This window comes from Ascaphus truei, chromosome 13, assembly GCF_040206685.1.
Source record: "Ascaphus truei isolate aAscTru1 chromosome 13, aAscTru1.hap1, whole genome shotgun sequence".
Classification (NCBI taxonomy): Eukaryota; Metazoa; Chordata; class Amphibia; order Anura; family Ascaphidae; genus Ascaphus; species Ascaphus truei.
Genome location: NC_134495.1, coordinates 48,395,103 through 48,422,853, shown reverse-complemented (window position 1 = coordinate 48,422,853; position 27,751 = coordinate 48,395,103). Strand labels below are relative to the sequence as shown.

Genomic DNA, 27,751 nt, shown 5'->3' with positions numbered 1-27,751 from the left:
AACTAGCACAAACCACATACCGCCAGTGTCGCTCACCACCCCCCACACCCCCCACCTCCTTCCTTCCCCCCCTCCCCTATCCCTGGTTCCTTTGTTCGTCCGGTATGTCATGTCATGTCATGTTTTGTATGTTGAGTGGAGGAGATGTACGGAAAAAAGGTGACGCTTTGTAAGCTAATGGATTGTGTTAACATGTCTGTATTGCTTCACCTAATAAAACGAAAGTTATAAAAAAAAAAAAAAAAAGATAATAAACGTATGGAAAGAAGATCTGACTTCTGACCCAGTTACAAGAAGAACATTTTACAATTTGCATCTTGTCAAATTAAACTTTTCTTTGCACTGATTGGTCTTTTATTCCAGCGCAGGGAATAAACGTGCGGAGAACTGAGCGTATAACAGTGCCCAGAAGTTTCCATCGCAGCACATTGTGTATTTATTTATGACGCCGAGCCATTACTGGTCATTTATATTCATTTTAATATAACATTAAGAAAGTTGATCTACATTGTACAAAACCAAAGCACGGTGCACATTACAGTTCTGATACATTTATAATTCTTATACACAGTGGGGAAAATAAGGGGACGAGATACAATACACAGTTCCAACCGAATGACAAATATAAAAACAAACAAAGGTATTTAACAGCAGCTGATAAGGGACAGTTAATTACATCCACAATGGTGATATATTCTTCTGCTAAAGTGCAAAATGGGAGTTACAATACGTTTTCCCTAATTTACTCAATGATACAAACATTAAGGGAAAGGTTCCTGTTTTGAAGAGCTTGCACTCTATTTGGTTAATAGCCAAAGGGGAAAAGTAAAGGCAATTAATGGGACACTGGTCAGAAATGTAAATTAATTGAAATGAATAACTGCATTCCTAAATAAAACGGTAAAATGATCATGAGCATTATATTATATGAGCCTGACTTATGGTGCCTTAGGCCGCGCTTATAGTGCCGGCGATGCGACGTCGCCCGAAAACAAATGCATTGCCGCCGCCGCCGCCGTGTGCGCTTATAGTAAGCGCGATGGCGACAATGCGACGGAGCGAATACTGGTTATCCGCAAAATTTGATTTTTCAAGGGCTGTCGCCTCATGTGACAGCCCTTGAACCAATCAAATGCCAGGAAACCCGAGCCGCCATCGCCCAGCGAAATATAACTTTCACCTGTGGCGACATAAACCGTCGTGTCGCCATCGACGGCACTATATGCGCGGCCTTATTGCACCCAGCTCCATCACACAGTTCTCATCCTTCAGCAGAGCTACAATCACAGCTCATGCGACAATCACACAATACATCATAATAAAATGACACCATACAAAACGCTCCTTGTGTGTGAGGAGAAGGGACAAAGGAGAAATACTGTATATACAAATACTCAAACTGAGAAGCACATTTACAGATCAATCTTAATGGTAATAACAGATATGCTGGAGAGTGAGAGAGCGCGGGGAAAACTTCTCCTGTTATGATATGATTGTTGGGTCTGAGGCCCAGAAGATCTGATTCTGTTGAGAGAAAGGAACAATTAGTCATGGGAAATGTCTCTGTGATACGGGAAGGGAGTGTGGGCAGTATCGGTTAGAGGTTAGCAATGCTGAGCATGGTGTCAGTGGTGGGCACAGCATGAAACAATATTTTGTATATGACTATGAAATACTAACCACGGTGTTATTGTCTATATCATGTACAGTTTCTTTGCTATAGACATGAAGGTGGATTTAATGTAATGACTGGGATTGGAGGCAGCGGTGGGATATTTCACCTTCATTTTAATGGGGAAGCAAACTAATTTGAAGACTGCTACTAATTCTGAAGAAACTTGTTCTACCTTGTTTTGCAGCCAAGATCTCCTGAATATAACCGCTTTGCATAATTTTTAATGGAACCCAAATTGTACACCACTTGTGGGACAGATTGCCTCATCCCCCCTACTGGTTACACCTAAAAGCTCTTTAAACACCTGGCTGAGACTTCCTATCTGGGAGAATTGGCTGAAGACGGAGCAACATCTGGATAAGACATGGCACGTTGTATGATGTAATGCAACATACCTTAAAATGACCAGAGTTTTAGGGTCAAAATCAGATTAAATAATATCCCTTTGATAACCAAGACCCTCATCCCAAGCACTGTGAGGGACAAGGAGTTCAATCTCTCATCTGAAACAAAAGAAAGAGGATTCCAGTTTTAGTGATAGCGAACTCAGACTGCGCTCTTACATTAACATCCGATCTGAAATAGAACAAGTTCTGCGTCCTTGGGGGATTGGGAAATAGAGAGCTCAGAAACTACAGAATTATCTCCAAAAGCATTAGCAGTTAGTGAGGATTATTGCTAATGCTGTGATAGTCGGTGCTTTCATCAGAGCCATATTGTATAGGCCAATGTACCATCTGCCTACTGTATGTATCAATATACAGCATGAAAGACAGGATAAAGGTCAGATGTACCTGCCGAGTCTGTGCTACTCAGCAAGGGAACATTGTAGTGTTTTCTCAGTTACCATAACTAAGGTAGTAAATGCAAAGGGAATAGTGGGAAACCCACTTATTGCTGAACAGACGTCATGTGGAGCCGTGCTTATTATCTTCTCAAGTAAAATTGCAGAGTAATAATCTCCATCCTATTAGTCAGGTCAACTGGGAGACCAATTATTACATCCCCCGTAATCTGATACCAGCTGTGATACAGGGGGGCCCATTCCCACTTCACCTAAGAGTTGGGGTTTGGTGCGAATCTATTGAAGAAACTCTGCTCACCTGTTTTGAAATTATCATCAATTGACAAAGATGAGCACATCTGGGAACCTTCATCTGGGGAAAAAAACACGTCCTATAATTAATGAATAATTCCTCAGATTACCGAGTTCACATGACAAACTCTGCAGTGTGTTGGTTAGTTAATAACAAAGAACTTTGTAGTAAAATGTTGTTGTTATAGCCAACTAACAACAATGCAGTGTATTGCATTGTAGGTAAATAACATTTGTAAGAATAAATATGTACTCTAGAGAGGAACAATGTAACGTTACATTTTTATGTTAAATAATGTATTGGATTTGTATCCATGGTTACATGGCACAATAAATTGTGTTTCCGGAAAAATAGAACATCACATGGACCAGGATCAGGAAAAAATCAATTACCAGAGAGTGTGTCCCATAAAATAAAAAATATTTAATGAATCAACAGCAACCAGCTACATAATGGGGCAACAGGGGCCCCCACCAACGCGTTTCGAGCATGGAGCTCTTTGTCAAGGTGCATAAATGCAGCTGTATGTAAGGTATGGAGCCCCCTAATAACATTGTTCTGTTCTCTATAATATAGTGGGGCTTATGTGTATTGGTGTTTTCTCATTGGGAGTAATACCATTTATTTCTTTAGTGTATATAGTGCATAAATGCACATTGACATAGAGCTCCACGCTCGAAACGCGTTGGTGGGGGCCTCTGTTGCCCCATTATGTAGCTGGTTTCTGTTGATTCATTAAATATTTTTCATTTTATGGGACACACTCTCTGGCAATTGATTTTTTTCCTGATCCTGGTCCATGTGCTGCTCTATTTTTCCGGAAACACAATTTGTACATGCGGTGGACAAAAGGATGCACACCCGATCGGAGGATAATCATTGAAGAACTAACAAATGTGAGTTTTTACTCTATTACACCACTTTGCTTATGTTGTCGTTCCACTTTGATATACATCTGTCTGGACACAAGCGTGTAAGGATATTTACTGCAGTGATGGTGGGATTCTGACCAGCTAGTCGAAGCAAAGTGAACTAGTGGTGTTATTATTATTTGGAGGTCATGCATATTTGATACCCAAGGGTTTCACAATGGACTTTATCCTCAGTCTCAAAGGACTTTCCTTGCTTAACTAAGCTATTTGACCATATAGATAGTGCACCATACAGTTTTGTATATTCTACATGCCACAATATAGACTTATTCTAACGAGTATATACCTGTAGGATTCTGTGAATTATATTGCTTGTCTTTGTACTTGGCGATGCAGTTGAGGTTTTCAGACGGGTTATTATAATCCCACGTGACTACGCCATATCTCCATTTATTATCAGACTGGTCCAGCATTATTTTCTCGGTCAGATTCACGGCTTCGCCATTAACTTCCATCTTCATGTCATTGTCAGATGACTGGAAATCCGTGGTCAGACACGCTGACCGGGGCAGCCCTTCTGTTGCTTCCTGAGATTTGAGGAGGTACACGGAGGGTTCTGTGATGTCTGTGATTTCTGCGGGGGGAAAAGAGCAGGAGGAGAAGGGGTTAATTCATTTAATAAAATGCAAAGTTACGGTTGCATCTAGTTTTACAAAATCTGCATTACGCCTCCTTTTGAAGCTTATCACTTTGTTGTGACTGCGCCACCATGTTCCATATCAATTACATTTTAAAAAGCAGATCGTATGATACAATAATATATATATATATATATATATATATATATATATATATATATATATATATATATATATATATATATAATACAATATAACGTTTCCACTTCTTTTCTCCACTCTTCTGATGCTTCATGAGTTTTTACATAAATACCCAATGACTGGACCCCAAGTGCATGTAATATGTGGGATTTCTAAGTACAGTTATGGAGCTATTTAATAAAGTGAGACGCTGGTAACAGTTAACAACGTGTCCACAGCAAGGGATTGGAAGTTGACACATGAACTATGTAACTATTGAGGGTCCCTCACTGAATATTATATATGTGGGTATGAGAGTGGATACAACATTAAAGCAGATACTGTATGTTGATGCAATTAATTAATTACCCATGGAGACTGTGATTGCAGAAACAATAGATATCTTCAAAAAAAAGGTTGGACATCTTTTTAGAAAGGAAAGGTAAACAGGGATATACCAAATAAGTAAACATGGGAAGGATGTTGATCCAGGGAGTAATCGGTTTGCCAATATTTAGAGAAGTGCACGAGTCTTCAAGCAACTTGTCATTCATTTCAGATACATATTCCACATAAGATGCAGAAGTCTGAGGAATAGAGATGGGGGAACCAGCCTGGACTTTTCTGAATTTGACATTCAAAATACATTCCACGGTGTAAAATCCACCAACGGATTGTTACCGTTCCAATCCAGACGGATCTAAAACCGCCATTAGACACAGTCCACTAGTGGATTTTAACAATCCATCCGTGGACTCCGCAATCTGCAGCAGATTATGGAATTAGTGGATAGATTGTCCGTGTTAAAACACCATCGCCATTTTTGAGACTGATCAGCTGAAAACTGTGGACTAAAGGAACCGGCCGATCCAAATCTGCCTAAAAAATTCACCCATCTCTACTATGGAACCATAAATACATTTATGATAGAATCTGCCCTTCGTCAGGTCCCCTATAATAACTGGAGAGTTGAACACAAAGCCGTACTCACTGGGTGTCAATCAATTTGGTTCCCCGTCCAAAAACAGTTTTGTAGTTGCCACCATAATGGACACTACACAAGGGATATTTACAAATACGGAGGAGAGGAGATTGCACTGGTACTGGGGGCATCAAATCATCATTGAGGACTTACCAGGATCTACTCTGAGCATTGTTCCACCTCCAAGCACCATTTTGTATCCCCCAGATCCATAAGTCACACATCACACAGCCACTTTACAAAAAGAGTACAGGCCCCATTGCCTGGGTTGTAAGGTGCCTTACCCACGACTCTCTATGGTTTAAATGACTAATTAATTGTAATAAAGACTATGAGATACAAGTAATAATCATCAGAATTAACTTTTCAAAAGCCGAAGGTTGAAACATACATGGTTTTAATTAACTGTAACACAGACTATGAAGAAAGAAGATTTCACCTGCAACAAAGGAAAAGGTTCTTTACAGTAAGGGCAGTTACAGTGTGGGATTCATTACCCATGGAGACTGTGATGGCAGATACAATACATTTGTTCAAAAAAAGCTTGGACATCTTTTAGAAAGGAAAGGCATACAGGGATATACCACGTTAGTAAACATGGGAAGGATGTTGATCCAGGGAGTCATCTGATTGCCAATTTTTGGATTCAGGAAGGAATTTATTTTCCCCTTTAGGAGATATCATTGGATGATATTTCACTGGGGTTTTTTGTTTGCCTTCCTCTGGAACAATATACTGTACGTATGGATATAGGATAAAGTTTATCTGTCGTATAAATTTAGCATAGGTTGAACTTGATGGCTGTATGTCTTTTTTCAACCTCACCTGCTATGTAAAATGACATGTTCAAGTATTTTGCCTGAATCTGTTGTATTACACATCAATGGTGTGTCCTAAATATGAGCTTTCTTACAGCATCATACACACGATGTTACACATCCTTACACTTGGACTCACTCCCACACTGCTGCCTTCCTATCAATGTATTCCATAACCTGCTCCATTATGTTCAAGTCTTTATACAAATGGCATATATCTGGAAGACTGGCCTGGGACCTGGTCCTTATTTTGACACACACACATAAAGGAGCCGATTCTATATCCGACAAAGCCACCAATTGGGCCAAAATTCCTCATGGAAGCCAGAGATGGTAGAGTCTAATACACTTACAATGCTTTGGATAGACACAATGCTCCTAAATATGGAATAAAGCCAATGATCAAATACTGTGTGAGATTTTACAGCAGGTGGGAAAATGGGCAGACGGCGGCCAATGGGTTCTTAGCTGCTGTCACATTCTATGTAAGATAATTGCTGTTTTTGAAGTCCTTACTGATTATTTCCAAATGTGTTATTGTTTGGAAGGTAATTGGCCATAATTTTATTTCTATATAATAAAAACACAACTTACAAACAAGACCAGAGGATTCTGGGAGTTATAGTATATAGATTATAATTTTTTTTTGTTTTTTCATATAAATGCATAGATTTATTTGTTCTGAAATTAAGATGTCTCATATCAAAATGGTGTCTTATGTTGTGGCAATTTCTAGTGTTCTAACAAAATTATTAGATAGTGTGTGTGTGTAGGGGGGTGGGGGTTATGGGAGGGTAAAGATATAGTAGATATTATAATTTTTTTCATGCTAGATTTATATTATATGGATGATTTGACAGTATTCAAATATGTTATATATTGATACATACATCATTCTACTATGTATGTTTAATTATTATATTTATATTGTTTCATATTATTCAAAAACGAATAATAAGATTACATTTTAGATTTTTTTAAACACAACTTACGTGGTGTCACTTTGAGGAATGTTCCTGTCCCAAATATTAGTTTAAGACCTGCTCCATAATTCACACAGTATTAGAGGCTGTTACAAAAACAGTCCTTCCCCTAAAGGCTCCTCTCTTTCTCAACAGCCGGGCACCGTTTGGGCCAAATCTACCAAAATCCTGAGAAAACATGTAAAATCAGGAATTACAGAAGGTTACTATTTTCCAATTCACTGGAAGAGCTGATTATTTTAAATGAGTTTCTTGTTAGCGGCTCCAGACGAGATCATTGAGATGCAGAAGTTGTTGAATAGTAATTTGGAAAACTCAGTAACATTTGAAGAAATATTTGCAAGGAAATGGGAATAATGCTGCTGGTTCCCCTCACAGCCACAATGGCACCTCTTCCAAATATAACTTTTCTTACACCTTCATACACACAATGTTACACATCCTTACACTAAGGCATCGCTTATAGTGCTGGCGACGTCAGGCGGCGGTCGCTGGAAAAATCAAATTGAGATGACTTCCAGCGATCCCGACAAAGCCGTCGCGCTGCGCTTACTATAAATTCACATGACGACAGCAATGCATTTGTTTTGACGTCTCTGTCGCCGGTACTATAAGCGCAGCCTAAGACTCACTCCCACACTGTTGACTTCCTATAAATTCCTATTTACCTATAAGCTGCTAATTTATGTTCCAGTCTTTATACCATGGCACATATGGACTGGTTCTGGACTTGGTAGGTTTTTTTTTTTTTACATACAGTAAACACAAATTTGGTTTTAGAGGTTCTGTAATCACAAACCCAAGGGACTTATTATATATACTGTATATTAATATGTACCCAAAAAGCCAATCAGGCCTTTTCAAGTCGATATTTCCCATAGGAGATAATGAGAATTTGTCTGGAAACTACCTGGTTCCTGGTTGGCCATTGTGGTGGCTATATAATCAGCCCCTAATTGGGGGTGAGGAGATACTCTCGGGTATTATCTAGAATTTGCGGATATAGAAGTTGCTAAAGACAAAATACTGTGACTTATGGACACTAAAAAACACATTCTTCACATAACTATTTCCCTCCATTTATAGCCAACACATGGGGTGTCACTGGCACGTGACACTATTTATGGCTCTAATATTATTTGGATGCATATTTTTTTATATAATAAAACAACTTACGTGGCTTCACTTTGAGCAATGCTCCTTCCCCAAATATTAGTTTAAGATCTCCTCCATAATTCACAGTGTTAGTGTCCATTACAAAACCAGACCTTCCCCTTCTCCTAACTGCTCCTCTCTTACATAACAACGCTGCACCTTCATGTACAAATCACCAAACCCAAGCCGAGAAAACCTTATCAAACCAGGGCTCATGGTAACTGATCACATTTATTTTATCACTAAATAAAATCTAAGATAACCAGTGGTACTGTGTTATATCAGAGGATAGCACAAGGAGGCAAACCTTTATGATACGTACAACGGAAATTAATATATATTGGTTATAAAGATACTAACATTTTAATCGGTAAAGTGTTACAGTAGTTGCACTAACGCAGGATACGTCAGGCCAGTGATGTTATCAAGAGGAGCTCTTAATACTCACTTCCGTCATTTTAATTATGGAATGTAATTAATTTGTTCCCTGTTTAGAAGTGTCACAGGTTTATGTTATTGGAAACCCAGCAGGAGTTAGCTGACCTCCAAGTAACCCCTCTTTTAGGAAGGGATTCATCAAGCCATGATGTGCGGTCCTGTTCCCCAATCCAGCATTAACTACCAATCAAGTCTGTGCCGTTACTGCCAGATAAGGGAGGGATACCCGGCATCACGGGTTGATGAATCTGGACCATGGCATCACGGGTTGATGAATCCTGATTATGGCATCACGGGTTGATGAATCTGGACCATGGCATCACGGGTTGATGAATCTGGACCATGGCATCACGGGTTGATGAATCCTGATTATGGCATCACGGGTTGATGAATCTGGACCATGGCATCACGGGTTGATGAATCTGGACCATGGCATCACGGGTTGATGAATCTGGACCATGGCATCACGGGTTGATGAATCTGGACCATGGCATCACGGGTTGATGAATCTGGACCATGGCATCACGGGTTGATGAATCCTGATTATGGCATCACAGGTTGATGAATCTGGACCATGGCATCACAGGTTGATGAATCTGGACCATGGCATTATGAATCCCAAACTGCCCCTGTCAAAGCTTTATATTCTTTGTAGCCACTATCATCCCATGTCCTAAATCTTCCATTAAGTCTCTAGATAGACATTTTCTGTACACTTTTACCTATTTTTACTGAACAATATAACAGCTCCACAACCTTTAAGCAAATATTCAGCATAACTCTTAATTCCTATGTATGAATACATTGTATTAGTAACACACAGTATATTGCTTCATATTTATATGCAGTTTGCTTGCTCAGGTCATCATGAAACTTCAGTGGGAACTGACATTTTTGCAACGACTTGAGCTACAATTTCCAAATGTGTCAGCATTAAAAAACTATTTCCCCTGAAATATACAGTAGTCGCTTATAGAAATAAATTCCAACTTTCTCGGTCTGACTTTGAGCCATGTTCCTGCCCCAAATATGAGTTTGCTCGTTGCACTATAATCCACACAGTATTAGATACTGTTACAACCCCCCGTTATTCTCCCCTTCATTGCTCCCTACATTTTATTTTTGCCAATTTCGTCCAATGAATGTCATTGTTTGCTGTCAGGAAAGGAACATTGGGGACAAATATATGAAATAAGTGCAATTCTGGAGGAAAACAAACTGCACCTCATGTATCAATGAAATCTTGTGGATTTTAATGGGAATTTGTTCTTTGATCCATTTGGAGCAGGTCTTTTCGCTCACAATTTCCCCACTTTTGCCTTGATACATATTCCCAAAATATTAAACAATTTATGTTAAAAAGTTTGTTTTGATCCCTCTTGACATCTTGGTAAATAGTGTATTACTGCATGTAATATGTATAAAATATATACACATTAGTGTGAAACAAAGTATTGGCCACAAACATCAAACGTAAATGAAAAAATGTATTAACTTACTGGGTTGGACATCTAGTTTGGTGCCGGATCCAAAAGTGATCTTCCAGCCCCCAGTATTCACACAATGAGAAGCCCCATTACACAAACTCTACCTGACATTCTCAGAGCTGCTGAGGACTGAGGGTTGGTGGCACTTCCAGGACATTCATAAATGGTCCCAACGTCTGGAGTTTTTGGAAAAACATGGTATAATATAGTGGGGTTTATGTATATTGGTGCTTTCTCATTGGGAGAAATACCATTTATTTCTTTAGTGTATATTAATAAAACTACTTTTGTATGGTCTGCACTGGACTGATTTGATTTATCATATTGTGCATGTAATATAGCAGAATATCAGATGTTGAATATATTGGCCCATATTTACCTTCTTCTGCTGGAAGACACGTTCTGGCCCATACAAGTAGAAAGGCTGGAGGGTGTCCTTCAGCACTGGACATAGGTTTATGGCATGGCACCACTCAGTCCATATGAGACATTGTCCATTTAATTATATTTGTGAAATGTATTTGTAAGGTATATGGTATAATATAGTGGGCAAAAGGGGAAAATAAACCCTGTACCGCCCAAGAGAGGGGAGTAGATAAGGTATGGAGCCCCCTAATAACATTGTTCTGTTCTCTATAATATAGTGGGGCTTATATATTGGTGTTTTCTCATTGGGAGCAATACCATTTATTTCTTTAGTGTATATTAATAAAACTACTGTTGTATGGTCTGCGCTGGACTGATTCTCATGACAATACCGTGCATGTGATATTGCAGAGAATAAGGTGCTGAGCATATTGGGGTTTCTTGAGCTTGCTGGGAGTTTGTGTGTTGAGCATATTGGGCCATATTTACCTTCTGGTGCTGGAAGACACTTTATGGCCCAGACAAGTAAATGGGAGCTATGGTGTCACCCAGCACTGGAGCACACCTTATAGCATAGCACCACTTTGCACATATGGTCCCGTGTCCATTGAATTGTTTGTGTGAAGTTTATTTGCAAGGACAAAGCGGAGAGGAAGATATAAACTTACTGGGTGGGACAATTACTTTGGATCCAAAAATTATTTTGTAGCCAACATCATTCCCACTGAGATTCCCCATCCCACAAACTAGCGCTGACCAGCGGGGTTATTCCCCAGAGCCTCCCACGTGCAAAAGTAGAGGAATAAACAACACCAGATTTATCAGAGGAACAAAAACTTCCTACTGTGTTTTTTGGGGGTTATTTTCTCTGCTAATGTTACTGCCGATAACTAGCGGTATTTTTTTACCTAATTAATTGTCACGCCCTCCTCGCTGTGTGAATGTGTGTGTGATATAGCGCCCAATCCCTTGTGCCTGTACTTGTACATGTTTGGGGGTCTTTTTATAAACACATGGGCAATAATGGGGGGGGGGGGGGTGGAAACGGTCCATTGAAACTGTACGATGTGTCTTATTCCTGGTGCATTCTTTGCCTCACACATAAATCCCACATTGGAGTACACCAAGTTGTTAATGTATTTATTTCTGGGATAAAAGTCCGTTGGTTGCACAACTGGTGCAAAAAACTGCACAAAATGTATTAAGGAAAATAATTCCCTTGTAATCAACATTTTTTTCCTAGTTAAATTCACCAGATTATTTCCCCATTTTTGCTGGCAGAGACTTTAGTAAATAGACCCCGGAGATGTTAATCTCTGTTCTGTGGGTGCCTGGAAACTTCTAGTACCATGGACATTCTGTATTTAATAAGAACGTTTCATGAACCGAGGCTGGTCCAGTGTATACCTACTGAAATCTAAAGGTAATTAATGGTCAACACTTACCAGGTGTAACTACCAGTTTGGTCCCTGAGCCAAAAGTGAGTTTTCCGTATCCTCCACCAGTATACACACAGTGATACACACATATACATAAAATGACGTTCCACCACCAATATACAATGTCTCCACGTCTTCCACTGAGGCTCAACATTTACCTAATGCAAAGTCTTGCAATACAGAGAACAAATATTCCATTGATTTTAATGGAATTCCTTTGCTTTCAACAATAATTATTTTAAAATCAACATTTCTCCAATATGGAAAAATAGTGGAGTATTTCCCTAGCAGATGTGTTATTATAATGATCATGGGGAAGTAAAGTCAATTTTATAATAACAATATACACATGTACATATATTTATAAATATATATACAGTATACATACGTACTAGTAAAGTGTAACTGTATCATAATGAGAAGTGCCCTTCCAATTTAGCATTGAAGATGTTAAATAAGGGTTAGTTGTGGCTGACTTTTTCAAGAATAAGTTGAGATACCACAAATTGATGTGCGTCTTAATTCTAATTCAGCAGCAAACTCACCTGGTTTCACCAACAATGTTGTCCCTCGCCCGAATGTAAGTTTCCCAGCATTATAATCAGCACCGTGGTACATATCTTAGCAAGAACTCCCCTATCCCAAGGCTCAGTATGTACAGAGGCTCCTGACCATCACTACATTGTGCTGCAGACAAACATTCTATTCTTTCAACTCACACGTGTAGCACGGTATTGAAATGTACCAGCAACACAGAACGTCACCTACAGTATCAAGGGCCAGGGAAGGTCATTATCAATGTGCCAGACAAAGAAACATACTACAATGATGCAGTTAGTAACAGGTCTGAGTTGCATCAGTGGATGTAATAAAATAGTCCGATTTAATTATCTTTAGTCAAAAATGTTACAATTGTTTCACATTAGAAAACTGAAACTATTTCCCTGCATATATATACAATACACAAAATTATATTAAAACCCAGCCAGTTTATACTGAGAAATTCTTAGATGTATTACTGGGGCAAAAAGACAGCCCCAGTCATCTATCTCTGTGAAACCGTCGTCTTTACCAATATTATGTCACATAAAGGATCATTTGAATTTACTGTTAGTGTCCTTATATCCCAAACCTTTCCAAACCCATAATAAGATGCATTTTACTGAGCAGACTTAACAGCTTCCCCTTCAGCACTAAGATCCAATGTGTATTTGCTATTTATTGACACATATTTCAATGTCATTTGGCTGCAGAGGTCATTCACTAAATGAAAGTGACATGGCTTTTTAAAGCTGCAGTTCATTCTTTTTTTTTTTTTAATTATTTTTTTTACTTCAATAGCTTCATTTGGGCAATCTCTAATTACCTAAAGCACTGCATAGCTGCCGGTCAATTCGTTCTCCGTCTATTGATCGGCAAAGTTTGGCGACATTTTTAAATATGGGGAATGTAAATCGTTGCTATAGTAGGAACAAGCATGCTTGTTAAAATAGAATACAAGAAAATTGGTCTTTCAAAGTTGTGTTTTTTTAAAACAGAAAATGCTAAAATTATTTTTTTTTTACTACAGAACGGATTTATTAAAAAAAACACACATGCAGGATATCGCCTGAACTGCAGCTTTGATGGGTCCTATTCAGGCAATCAATTCAGTTCCTTAAACAAATGTGTTCCAGATTGACTTCCATACAAACACCAATACACACTATTTATCTGATTTGTTTTTTTCTGACCATTAAGTAACATTAACTCTCTTAGTCCACTTTAATAAAGCTACTTCTGCATGGTCTGCACTGGGCTGGTTCTCATTACAATACTGTGCATGTCATATAGCAGAGAATCAGATACTGAGCATATTGGGCCATATTCACCTTCTGGTGCTGGAAGACACTTTATGGCCCAGACAAGTCATTGGGATTTATGGTGTCACTCAGCACTGGAGGACACCTTATAGCATAGCACCACTTAGTAAATATGCCCCCTTGACCATTTCATTGTATGTGTGAAGTTTCTTTGTAAGGACAAAGCCGGCAGGAGAATGTAACTTACTGGGCGGGACGATTACTTTGGTGCCAGATCCAAAAATGATCTTGTAGCCAACGCCAGTCACACCGTGAGATTCCCCACCACACAAACTCTACACCTTGGCTGTATTCCTCTTTGCACAGTGTATGTAACATGGTGTCACATGTGACGAGGGAAAACAATGTTACGATTGTCTCATACAAGAAAACACACTATTTTCCTGCATAGATACAATACACAAACTGCTCCTATAACCCAGTCCGTTTATACTGAGAAACGCATTGAAATGTCTCAGCTGTAAAACTGGGGCAAAAAGACAGCGCCTGACACATCTATCTCTGCGACACCGTCGTCTTTGTCAATATTACGCGGAATAACCGATTGTTCTAATACTCCGTGTTCTATGTTCTTATATCCAAAACCTTTACTACCCATAACAAGATGCATGTTACTGACCTGAACCAACAGCTCCACATTTAACATAATGATCAGCACTAAAATCCTATTTTAGTTTTCTATTTATTTCCCACATGTCAAAGTCATTTTGTTGTATAGGTCAAATGTCCATAAAATATATATATATATTTAATCAGTGACTTGGGCCATACACACACCGTACATATTTAGTTACATTTTAAAGGTATTTTTTCTTAAAATACCGGCAGTTACAGAATAAAATCCCAACTTACTTGGTCTCACTATTAACCGTGTTCCAATTCCAAATATCAACTTGTTAGCTGCTCCCCAATTGACACAGTATTAAACACCATTACAAGAACAGACTCCCAGGCTTCTCTCTTTTAGTGTTAGCGTCTTTAAGAGACTCTCTTCATTTTAGTTTACAAAAAGGTCATATATATGTTTATTGTTTGGGGGAGATAATCAAACTAAACTTACGATGTTTAAGATTTTTATTAAAAATGTATATATTTTTAAATGTTTGGGTTCTGTATGTTCTGGAATCCAGTATTCTAATAAGAACCATGTACAGGGGGGTATCTAAAGATTTATTATGCTAATCAATATGTGCTTTTCAGGAAATCAATTCTGATCCTTGAAACCAAGACCACCACATGTGACAGATACATTTCGATCCCTTATTGTCTCACAGTGCAGCGACCTCTTCGTGCATTGAGGCTGCTTTCTTCCCTGGCCTCGGTAAGGATTAGTTAGCATCCTTATTTATTTTTATGCATGGACTGTACATGTGTTATTGGGGGGCACAGAGTGTATATCTTTATGATATAATTACATTTAGATATGAAGTATATTCGGGACAGTACAAGGAGCTTTCATAATAACTATTCATCCTACGGGCAATACAAAGGACACAGGGTAATCCCTTGAAGTCGGAGGAAATTAGATTTCACCAGCAACAAAGGAAAGGGTTCTTTACAGTAAGGGCAATTACAATGTGGAATTCATTACCCATGGAGACTGTGATGGCAGATACAATAGATTTGTTCCAAAAAAGGTTGGTTATCTGTTTAGAAAGTAAAGGTACTGTATACGGGGATATACCAAATAAGTAAATATTGAAAGGATGTTGATACAGGGAATAATCTTTCTTGGAGTCAGGAAGGGATTTATTTATTCCCTTATGAGATATCATTGGATGATATGTCACTGGAGTTTGTGTTTGCCTTCCTCTGGATAAATATACTGTAAGTATGGTTATAGGATAAATTATCTGTTGTCCATATTTAGCATAGGTTGAACTTGATGGACGTACGTCTTTTTTCAACCTCATCTACTATGTAACTATGTAACTATGTAACTATGTAAGCTCTGTGGCTCATGGAGCCCATGTGTTTCTTTTCTAATAACACCGTCCTCAGAAGGTTTGAGTCGCATCGATGAATGTAACAAGTTATTGTCAGATTTGTGGACTTTTGACAAAAATATTATGATTGTTTTCTGGTTCTTTTGTAAAAACATGATGCAATCACATTTGTTGCACAAATAGATGGAAAACAAAACAATTCTCATGGAATCTGTTTTCTGCAGGTTACAGTCACTTTCGGTGTAAAACATACGTGCTGATCTATTTTATACATAAATAAATCTAAATATAGCTGACGGATGGGTGGGTGTCCTTGAAGATACTTACCAGGTCTGACGACCAGTTTGGTTCCAAAGCCAAAAATGATTTTGCCGTATCCTGCTCCCCCATACACACAGTGATACACACACATACACAATGACACACACACACACACATACACGCACATACACAATGACACACACACACACACACACACACACACACACACACACACACACACACACACACACACACACACACACACACACACACACACACACACACACACACACACACACACAGTGATACATACACAATGACACACACACACACACACACACATACACAGTGATACACACACACACACACACACACACACACAATATTGTATAGTGCGATTAAGCTACAAACATGGTCAAGCCCAGCAATTGTTTTTTAGGGGGGAATTTATCAACATCTTCTTGGAACAAAACTGGGGTAAGACATAACACCACATAGGGAAAAGAATAATTCCTATTGTAATCTAGTTGCTTTCGAACGAAGCAGACTGGGGTACAAAGCAGATTTTAATAAATAATAATGGTTAACATATTTTTCCCCCTCAATATTTTTGTAACAAATATTTATCCAGTGTGAGAAATGAGTGGAGAACTTCACAGGGGAAATGAATATATACAAAAAATGAGACTGGATAAGTGGAACTGCGATGTCTTGTGAGCACAATACCTTCCACTTCAGTATTAAACAGGTTAAAGGATGTTTTCATTTGGCTAACCATTCCCAGAATCCCACCATACACCACAAACTCACTTCTTGAAACTCATGTTCATTGTGAACAAGAAACGAACTCACCGGGTTTCACCAATAACCGAGTTCCTTGTCCAAATGTAAGTTTTCCGAGATTAGAGTCACACTGTGCTACCCATCTCAGCAAGAACATACACACTCAGCCCTGCTGGAGTTCCTACATTTTATCACAGACAACACTGAATTTCTTCAGCCCAAAGATATCACACGGTCTGGAACATTATAACCAGAGAGCAAACTTTATATCAAGGTGTCAGAGAGGGTTATCTATTCATGTGTATTAACAGCGGATGCTACCGTAAAATGATGACCTTTACAGGAGGTCAACTTACATTAATTCAAATTTGTGTCAGATTTGAGGCACTAAAACTATACTATTATATCACATTATTTTCTTTTACAAATGGGCCTAAAAAAAAGAAACAATTTTCCTCTAGAGATGGACACAAAAAATGTTTTGATCACTCTTGACATCTTGGTAAATAGTGTATTACTACATATAGCATATATATAATATATATGCTCTAAGTATTGGCCACAAACATCAAACGGAAGTGAAAATATGTATTAACTTACTGGGTTGGACATCTAGTTTGGTGCCGGATCCAAAAGTGATCTTCCAGCCCCCAGTATTCACACAATGAGAAGCCCCATTACACAAACTCTACCTGACATTCTCAGAGCTGCTGAGGACTGACGGCTGGTGGCACTTACAGGACATTCATAAATGGTCCCTTATGTCTGGAGTTTTGTGAGAAACATGGTGTAATATAGTGGGCAAAAGGGGAAAATAAACCCTGTACCTCCCAAGAGAGGGGAGTAGGTAAGGTATGGAGCCCTCTAATAACATTCATCTGTTCTCTATAATATAATGGGATTTATGTATATTGGTGCTTTCTCATTGGGAGCAATACCATTTATTTCTTTAGTGTATATTAATAAAACTACTTTTGTATGGTCTGCACTAGACTGATTTGATTTATCATATTGTCCATGTAATATAGCAGAATATCAGATGTTGAATATGTTGGCCCATATTTACCTTCTTCTGCTGGGAGACACATTCTGGCTACTACACGAGAAAGGCTGGAGGGTGTCCTTCAGCACTGGACATAGGTTTATGGCATGGCACCACTCAGTCCATATGAGACATTGTCCATTTAATTATATTTGTGAAATGTATTTGTAAGGACAAAGTTGAGAGAAAAATATAAACTTACTGGTTTGGACGATAACTTTGGTGCCAGATCCGAAAATTATCTTGTTGCCAACATCATTCACACTGTGAGATTCTCCATCACACAAACTCTACTGCAGACCAGCTGGGTTATTTATCCAAGCATCCTGGTGCAAAACTAGGGACCATGCATCAGATTTATCAAAGAAAAAAACATTCCTATTGTTGTTTTATTGCAGATTATTTTCTTTGGTTTTCACTCAGTTCATTGTCAGGACCTCCTCGGTTGGCCAATGTGCATGTGATAGCGCCCAATCCCTTGTATATGTACTTATACATATTATGGGGTCATTGTATAAAGAGAAAACTAGGGCAGTAATGGGGGGAAATTGTGCATGGAACCTATAAGATTTTCTGGTGCATTCTTTGCCTCAACACAAACCCCAAATCTTAATTTGGGGGGGCGGGTATGCTACGGTAAGCGGCGGGCATTGTAGGCGGTATGCAGCATGTGCGATTACAACTGTGAGTAGACCTTGAGCCTTAACAGCTGATTAGATTGTTATCATCTGTACCACGGTTAATACAGGTTATTTTGACACATAGGCTACATTTTGAGGTTGGCCGTTAGATTACCTACTCGTGTGTTATCTGTATTTTATTATTACTGAGTCACCGAGACTGTGCCGATACCTACCCTAGCCAGGCACCCGTGCCACAAATATTGAGAGGAGGTTCTATCTAGAGATACATTGTCAGGGTATACACTATACTGGTGTCCCAGAGCTTTTTTAGGCATACGGGTATCTGATATACTTTATACACTTGCCCATCCAGACACAGATAGATACCTCTCTACTCAACCCCACACCTAGATATAGCTACCACCATTAGGGAACATTTGATTACCTGCGTTTGGATTGTCCACCCTATTCCCTTTTGGTGTTACCCATCACCCTGTTGTTTTAATTGCTTTTATGATAATTAGAGTATGCGTCGTTGTTTCTTGTACTAATAAAACTTTACTATTTTGGCCTGCATTAGGCTTTTACTGGTAACTGTCCTCCCACAGTGCTGGGAGCGGTTACTTATTTGTACCCCATACAGCTTGTTACTGTCAGGGAGTATTGAACCCCTATTTAATATAGCAGCCTTGATGTGCAGTTAATAGGGATCTCTGGGAGACAACATTTATCTCCTTGTTTGTCTGTGTTTGTCATTTCCATTCCTTTGCACTGGTTGTTTTGATTATTTACCTTATTTATTTTTTATATTGGTGAGCGGTTTATCACAAGTTATATATAGAACATAAGTTTCCCCCAGTTTTGCTGGCAGAGAATGTAGTAAATAGACCCCTAAATAGACTCTGGTTTGAGGGTGCCTGGAATGTTTAATCCTCTAATACCATGGAAATTCTGTATGTAATAGATACATTTCATGAGCCAAGGCTGATCCAGTGTTCACATAGTGAAATCTAAAGAATATATAGATATATATTCACCCCCCCAGTATCCTCTTCCCCCTCTGCTGCTGTGGATGTACAGCCCACCATCCTCAATTCTCACCTTCCTTATCTCTGTTTTAACACCCTTCCACTGCCTTCCCCAGCCCACCTCATATACATCTCTCTGTTCTACATTCTTCCTTTCTTTTGTTTTCTTTTCCAATCCCTGTCTAAGTTATAGAAACCTTTGTATACCAGTATTGCTGACCTGAGGAAGAGGAAAACTCTTGATAGTTTATCCTATGACATAAATTATTAGTCCAAATAAAAAAAGGTATCACCTAATACTGAAGAACACACACATACACACATACATACATACATACATACATACATACATACATACATACATACACATATATATATATATATATATATATATATATATATATAACAACGAAAAGAAAAAGAAAAGCATCCCAACTCAGCACTCAAGTATACTCAGAGCAAATATCAAAGAAAATTATGATTTATTAAACAGCACAAATAATCAAACAAGCGAGGGTGAAACACGTGTTGGGGCGCCTGTTTTTCCCTGACTCCCCTGCGGATGGACCCCTCAATTGGAAGATCTTTACACTTTGGACATTCTACTATCACAGTGTGGCATGGATGGTCTCATGGACTATGGTAACTGATGTGAACTGTTAACCATTGTTGATCCCATACTAACAGTCTCTTTTTGGTACTGTGCCTGGTTTGCCTTGATTATACCAACTGCATTTACAGTGTATGTATATAACATATGTATTTGACATCAGCATGTATTAGGCAATTTGGTGCATGTGTTATCTATGCTTGCTGTGTGGTTTTATATTTACTAGGGGTGAGGCCGGCCTTGTAGGTGCAAGGGGTTGTTGTTAACCCCTTGTTCTACATATATTTTGTGCTTTTAGGCTTTTTTTCCCTTGCCTTGGGTATTAGGGGTCCATCAGTATCTTCATAGGGGATTCCCCCTGTCTGATTCATATTCTATCACAGGAGGATGTCAGAGTTTGTTTTAATATTTTTTGTATTTTATGTGTGATTATTTGTGCTGTTTAATAAATCATAATTTTCTTTGATATTTGTTCTGAGTATACTTGAGTGCTGAGTTGGGACACTTTTCTTTTTCTTTTCGTTAAATTACTTCTAGTCCCTAGCACCGTTAGTGGTTATTATATTACTAATTTAAGTACTCATTATTTGCTTAGTGTGTTGCAGGCAGTTTGTCTTGTTGTAACACACACACACACACACACACACACACACACACACACACACACACACACACACACACACACACACACACACACACACACACACACACACACAATTATTTTTATTTTTTTTCACACACAAACACACACAGCACTACCTTCTTGGCAAATAGTAAAGAATCTTAAAGATGAGAATAGGTGGAGGTGTACATGAGGGATCCCTAATTCCTCCAACAATATACAGAATTAAACCAATGTTCCACATGTGGACAATTGGTTTAATTTTCTAAAGGTAATTAAAAGTTAACACTTACCAGGTTTAACTACCAGTTTGGTCCCTGAGCCAAAAGTGAGTTTTCCATACCCTGCACCAGTATATACACAGTGATACACACATATACCATAAACAGCATCCTACAGCGGCTATGTCATATTGTGGAATACAAATGTTTTGATTTACAAATAGGACAAAAGGTTAAGCAATTTTGCTTTAGAAATAGACACAAAAATTGTGTTTGCATCACTTCTGATATCTTACCACATATCCAGTAGTATAATATATCCAGTAGTATAATATATATATATATACAGTATATATATATATATATATATATATATATATATATATATATATATATATATATATATATTTCACTTTAGGTGGGAAACATATTGGCCACATAACTTCAAATGACAAACCTAAGTGAAATGTATAAACTTACTGGGTTGGACATGTAGTTTGGTGCCGGATCCAAAAGTAGTCTTAAAGCTACCAGTATTCACACAATGAGAAGCCCCATTACACAAACTCTACCAAAAAACGTCAGTGCTACTCAGGGATTAGAGTTAGTAGCACTAACAGAACATTGAAAACAGTCCTCAACGTCTGGATTCTCTGGGACACTTTGGCAGACGCTGGGAAATATATGGTTTAGATTTTAGAAAGAACACAATTACTAAAACACACAGTGCTTATCCACTCAGATTTGGGAGTTTAGTATTAAGGAAGCAAAGAGGAGCAAGTAGCTAAATTAAGGAAATGTGCTTGATGTGGGACTTAAATTTGTGAAACTCAGTTTGTTAAAGGCGTCATGTTTTGCAACATGTATGTGCTCTGCATGTTACTGCACCGAGGGATTCTTAATGATACAAAGTAGGAGCTGAAGTATATTTCAGGTCCCCCCATTCCAGAGAAGAAGTTGAAGGTTCGGTAAAGAAGTTAATGCAAGTTTATGAGGTTCTGAATCCAAATGGTTTTTGCAATCATCTTCCCACTGGTAAATTACCACTAATTCATGACCATTGACCCATCTATACCTAGGAGGTATTACCTTGTGTTTCAATGCCCATCGGTATCTCTACTGTTGTAATTCAATTAACAAAGAAGTATATATTTTAACCTGTAAGTTTCTGGAAGCAGCTTACACACTGAAATAATAATTGCCCTAAATTATATTTTATACTCACTGGGATTCACAGTCAGCACTGTCCCTGTGCCAAAGATTTGTTTGTTACCAGCAGCATTCACACCCCGAAGTATCGCCTAACAAATAACCAAGCAGCACTTCCCACTTCAAAGCAGCAAGATAAGTAAACTAACATCAAAACATTCAGCCCAATTTCATGTTACGTTGTAAAGTTTATCCTGAGCAGCATCAACTGTAAATATGCGTTAGTCATTTTTGTTAATGAAACATTCTGCCTCTCAGTCTGAGTAATGTGTGAAGCACTACATGAGCTTCTATACGAATATTCATTTTGGATCCTTTCCTCTGATGTGAACCTGCCAGTTGCTGCATTACCACAGAATGACATATTATGTTGAATATGTAAAATATTAACGTAAGCACCTTGTGCAGATCACTGAGGTTGCTCTCCCCACAATCTAGAAACATGATACATGAAGTTCTGCGTGTTCTAAAGGGTTATCCACATGATTGGACGTTTATGCGATAGTGTCCAGATTGGCACTATTGCAGTTTTTAGATGTTTATTCGCTTAATTAAAAAATGGACTTCAGGAGTCCCAAAGATTGTATCTCTAACATCTCTAAGCATCAGTAGGCAGCAAGCATGAGTTAATCAGAGGACTAGCTCATATTGTTTTCTGATTACTTTGAGGCAATTTAATTTAGTTTCATTTGCTGAAATAAAAGCATTTCCCTGTTCTCTCTGTGACAGTCAGAAATCAGGAGGTGCAGCAAAGTATCACACCCCAATAGTTCCCAGTACAGGGAGAGTCTGTGGCTGCATCCACTCTAGTACATGCTATTACAGGCAATCCCTCAGAGCATGGGGTTACTGAGCAGTCACTAGCTTCCAAAGAGATGGTTAAATAACAAATTAATAACAGCAAATGGCACCAACAACCTCAACAATCAACAGATAGAAATATATGGAGATTTTGTCCCATTATTTCCATGTACGACATACGCCAGTTATTACAGTCAGGGGGGGATGCAGATCCTGTGATAAGTTCAATGCTCTGTTTGGCATGAAAATAAAACTGGGGAATACCCCAACTCTAATAATCGTATTCTTTATAGCCTGGAATGGCTAATCACACAGTGATAGCCAGAAAACTCACATTCAATCCCCTAACCATTCACACCTCTCCATTCACTGCCCCTAATGCTGTCCCCAAATGTCCCCCAAATATTATCTATAGAATCACCATCCTCCAAGAATTAATGTCCTGTATCCTGATGTTTTCAGTGGGGTTTCTGTCCCAACATTCAGTTTGGCTGCAATCTTAGAGGACTTCAGCCATATTAATTACTTACTGGGTTGGACAAGCAGCTGTGTCCCTCTTCCAAAGATCTGCTTCCAGTTCCCCCCAGTATTAGCACAGCCACAAATACCAATACACAAACCTACTTCCTCAGCAGCCAGACTGGTCTGCATGGTGCATGGTGCAGGGTGCAGGGTGCCTGGTGCAGGGTGCAAGGTGCAGGGTGCCTGGTGCAGGGTGCATGGTGCAGCGATTAAACACACACTTAGGGGAAAAGGATCAGCTTATCCTGGGTGCAATTTGGGGGAAAACAACAGCACCAGATTTATCCGCGAAACAACATCTATTGGACGTTAATAGATACTTTTTTTTATCCTTTACACACAGAGCCCTAAATTGGTTTGAAACTATAATAAAATTACAGGTAATTTCTGTGGGACTTCTAAAGAAATTGGATTTACTCACAAAATGCTTCAGGGGATGTTACCCTAACGGGATTATGTATACATTCATGGGCTGATATTGGCCATGAGCAACCCCTGTATAATTATAGTGCTTAATTAGAACTTAATTATGTTAATTACTTACTGGGTTGGACAAGCAACTGTGTTACTCTGCCAAAGCTCTGCTTCCAGCTGCTCCCAGTATTAGCACAGCCACAAATACTAACACATAAACCTACTTCCTCACTGACTATGTACATAACTCTCATCTGTGTGTAATTTGTATTACATATTGTACTAATGACATTAATCTAATGAGCTAATGAGTTTGTAAGATAGAAATGCACAAACTAACGTCTGCTGTAAGATGTCACACTCCCTCAATACAAACAGGGGGGTTTACCTGGACCTTCCTATCATATGTCTCAGTATGTAACAAATTGGGAATAAATACAATAGATCAGTAACCCCCTTTCTTATCGAACACTTACTAATTTATAAAACACCCAGTTTGGCTGCATTGTTATATAATGGTCGTTACTTACTGGGATGAACAAGCAGCTGAGTCCCTTTGCCAAAAATCAGCTTGAAGTTGCCAGTATTAGCACAGTCACAAACACCATTACATAAACCGCTTTCATATTACCTGCAGTAACCAGACTTCTCTGCACACAACTCTCCTTCTTGTCTCTCTTTCTCCCTATCATTGTCTACTAAAACTCTATAGACTGTATGTACCACTGTTATTCTGAGGCTGGAAGATTATAATGGCTTTACAGTATATCCAAGTCTCCCACCTGCAAAACCATGGGGGTAATTTCAGCAAAATAACTGCACCAAGTGTGAAATTTCTCTTCAGAAGGACTTGGAGAGACTGGAAACGTGGGCAGGTAAATGGCAAATGAGGTTTAATACAGATAAATGTAAGGTTATGCATTTGGGATGCAAGAATAAAAAGGCGACTTACAAATTAAATGGAGATATATTGGGGGAATCCTTGATGGAGAAGGATTTAGGAGTGTTTGTAGACAGCAGGCTTAGCAATAGTGCCCAATGTCATGCAGTAGCTGCAAAGGCAAACAAGATCTTATCTTGCATCAAACGGGCAATGGATGGAAGGGAAGTAGACATAATTATGCCCCTTTACAAAGCATTAGTAAGACCACACCTTGAATATGGAGTACAATTTTGGGCACCAATCCTAAAAAAAGACATTATGGAACTAGAGAGAGTGCAGAGAAGAGCCACCAAATTAATAAAGGCGATGGACATTCTAACTTATGAGGAGAGGCTAGCTATATTGGATTTATTTACATTAGAAAAGAGGCGTCTAAGAGGGGATATGATAACTATATACAAATATATTCAGGGACAATACAAGGAGCTTTCAAAAGAACTATTCATCCCACGGGCAGTACAAAGGACTCGGTGCCATCCCTTAAGGTTGGAGGAAAGGAAATTTCACCAGCAACAAAGGAAAGGGTTCTTTACAGTAAGGGCAGTTAAAATGTGGAATTCATTACCCATGGAGACTGTGATGGCAGATACAATAGATTTGTTCAAAAAAAGGTTGGACATCTTTTTAGATGGGAAAGGTATACAGGGATATACCAAATAAGTATACATGGGAAGGATGTTAATCCAGGGATTAATCTGATTGCCAATTCTTGGAGTCAGGAAGGAATTAATTTTTCCCCTTAATGGGGTTTTTTGTTTGCCTTCCTCTGGATCAATAAGTAAGTATAGATATAGAATAAAGTATCTGTTGTCTGAATTTAGCATAGGTTGAAATTGATGGACGTACGTCTTTTTTCAACCTCATCTACTATGTAACTATGTAACTATGTATCAAATAACCTCCCATTGCTTTGTGTGAGATAATAACATCCCATTGCTTTGTGTGAGATAATAACCTCCCATTGCTTTGTGTGAGATAATAACCTCCCATTGCTTTGTGTGAGATAATAACCTCCCATTGCTTTGTGTGAGATAATAACCTCCCATTGCTTTGTGTGAGATAATAACCTCCCATTGCTTTGTGTGAGATAATAACCTCCCATTGCTTTGTGTGAGATAATAACATCCCATTGCTTTGTGTGAGATAATAACCTCCCATTGCTTTGTGTGAGATAATAACCTCCCATTGCTTTGTGTGAGATAATAACCCCCCATTGCTTTGTGTGAGATAATAACCTCCCATTGCTTTGTGTGAGATAATAACCTCCCATTGCTTTGTGTGAGATAATAACCTCCCATTGCTAACCTGTTGCTTACAAATATCTGATACCTTTTCAGCTCCGGTTTTGCATCTGGGAGACTTTAATACACAATCCCTTTCATGGCTTTGAGGGGAAAAGGTTGATTTAATGAGTTACTTTCTTTGAGGAAATTTGATTAATTACTGCTTTCACAGGTAAATTCTGTCCCTCTGACAAATTGGGATTTACCCATGAAATGCATTGGGGATGTTACAATAAATGGACCTTGTTATGTCTGTGTTTTCACTGAACAGTATTGATATTAAGCATGAGAAACCGCCTCTATAATTCTGGTATAATGGAATAATATTCCTTACTTACTGGGGTGGACAGCGAGCCATGTCCCTGTGCCGAAGATCAGCTTCCAGTTGTTAGCATTAGCAAAGTCACACACACTGATACATAAACCTGCGTCCTCACCCACACCCCCCCCAGGCTCCTCCATACACACCAAGACTCCTCCATACACACCCAGACTCCTCCATACACACCCAGACTCCTCCATACACACCCAGACTCCTCCATACACACCCAGGCTCCATACACAGCCAGGCTTCTCCATAAACAACCAGACTCCTCCATACACATCCAGACTCCATACACAGCCAGGCTCCTCCATACACACCCAGGCTCCATACACAGCCAGGCTTCTCCATAAACAACCAGACTCCTCCATACACATCCAGACTCCATACACACCCAGGCTCCTCCATACACACCCAGGCTCCTCCACACACACCCAGGCTCCTCCATACACACCCAGGCTTCTCCATACACAGCCAGGCTCCTCCATACACACCCAGGCTCCTCCATACACACCCAGGCTTCTCCATACACACCCAGGCTCCTCCATCCACACCCAGGCTTCTCCATACACAGCCAGGCTCCTCCATACACACCCAGGCTCCTCCATACACACCCAGGCTCCTCTATACACACCCAGGCTTCTCCATACACACCCAGGCTCCTCCATACACAGCCAGGCTTCTCCATACACACACAGGCTCCTCCACACACACCCAGGCTCCTCCATACACACCCAGGCTTCTCCATACACACCCAGGCTCCTCCATACACACCCAGGCTTCTCCATACACAGCCAGGCTCCTCCATACACACCCAGGCTCCTCCATACACACCCAGGCTCCTCCACACACACCCAGACTTCTCCATACACACCCAGGCTCCTCCATACACACCCAGGCTCCTCCATACACACCCAGGCCCCTCCATACACACCCAGGCTTCTCCATACACACCCAGGCTTCTCCATACACACCCAGGCCCCTCCACACACACCCAGGCTCCTCCACACACACCCAGGCTCCTCCATACACACCCAGGCTCCTCCATACACACCCAGGCTCCTCCATACACACCCAGGCTCCTCCATACACACCCAGGCTTCTCCATACCCCCCCTGGCTCCTCCACA

General features: G+C 39.4%; 1 gene segment (V, D, J or C); it reads right to left on the bottom strand.

The window, feature by feature from the left end:
- Window positions 1-473: 473 nt before the first annotated feature.
- The window catches only part of LOC142465165 (T-cell receptor alpha chain constant-like), a 32,858-nt gene continuing 5,580 nt past the window's right edge, over window positions 474-27,751 (bottom strand). Inside the window, 4 exon segments of the C gene segment in view lie at window positions 474-1,524; window positions 2,071-2,178; window positions 2,779-2,832; window positions 3,991-4,278. Coding sequence covers window positions 2,072-2,178; window positions 2,779-2,832; window positions 3,991-4,278 — 449 coding nt within the window.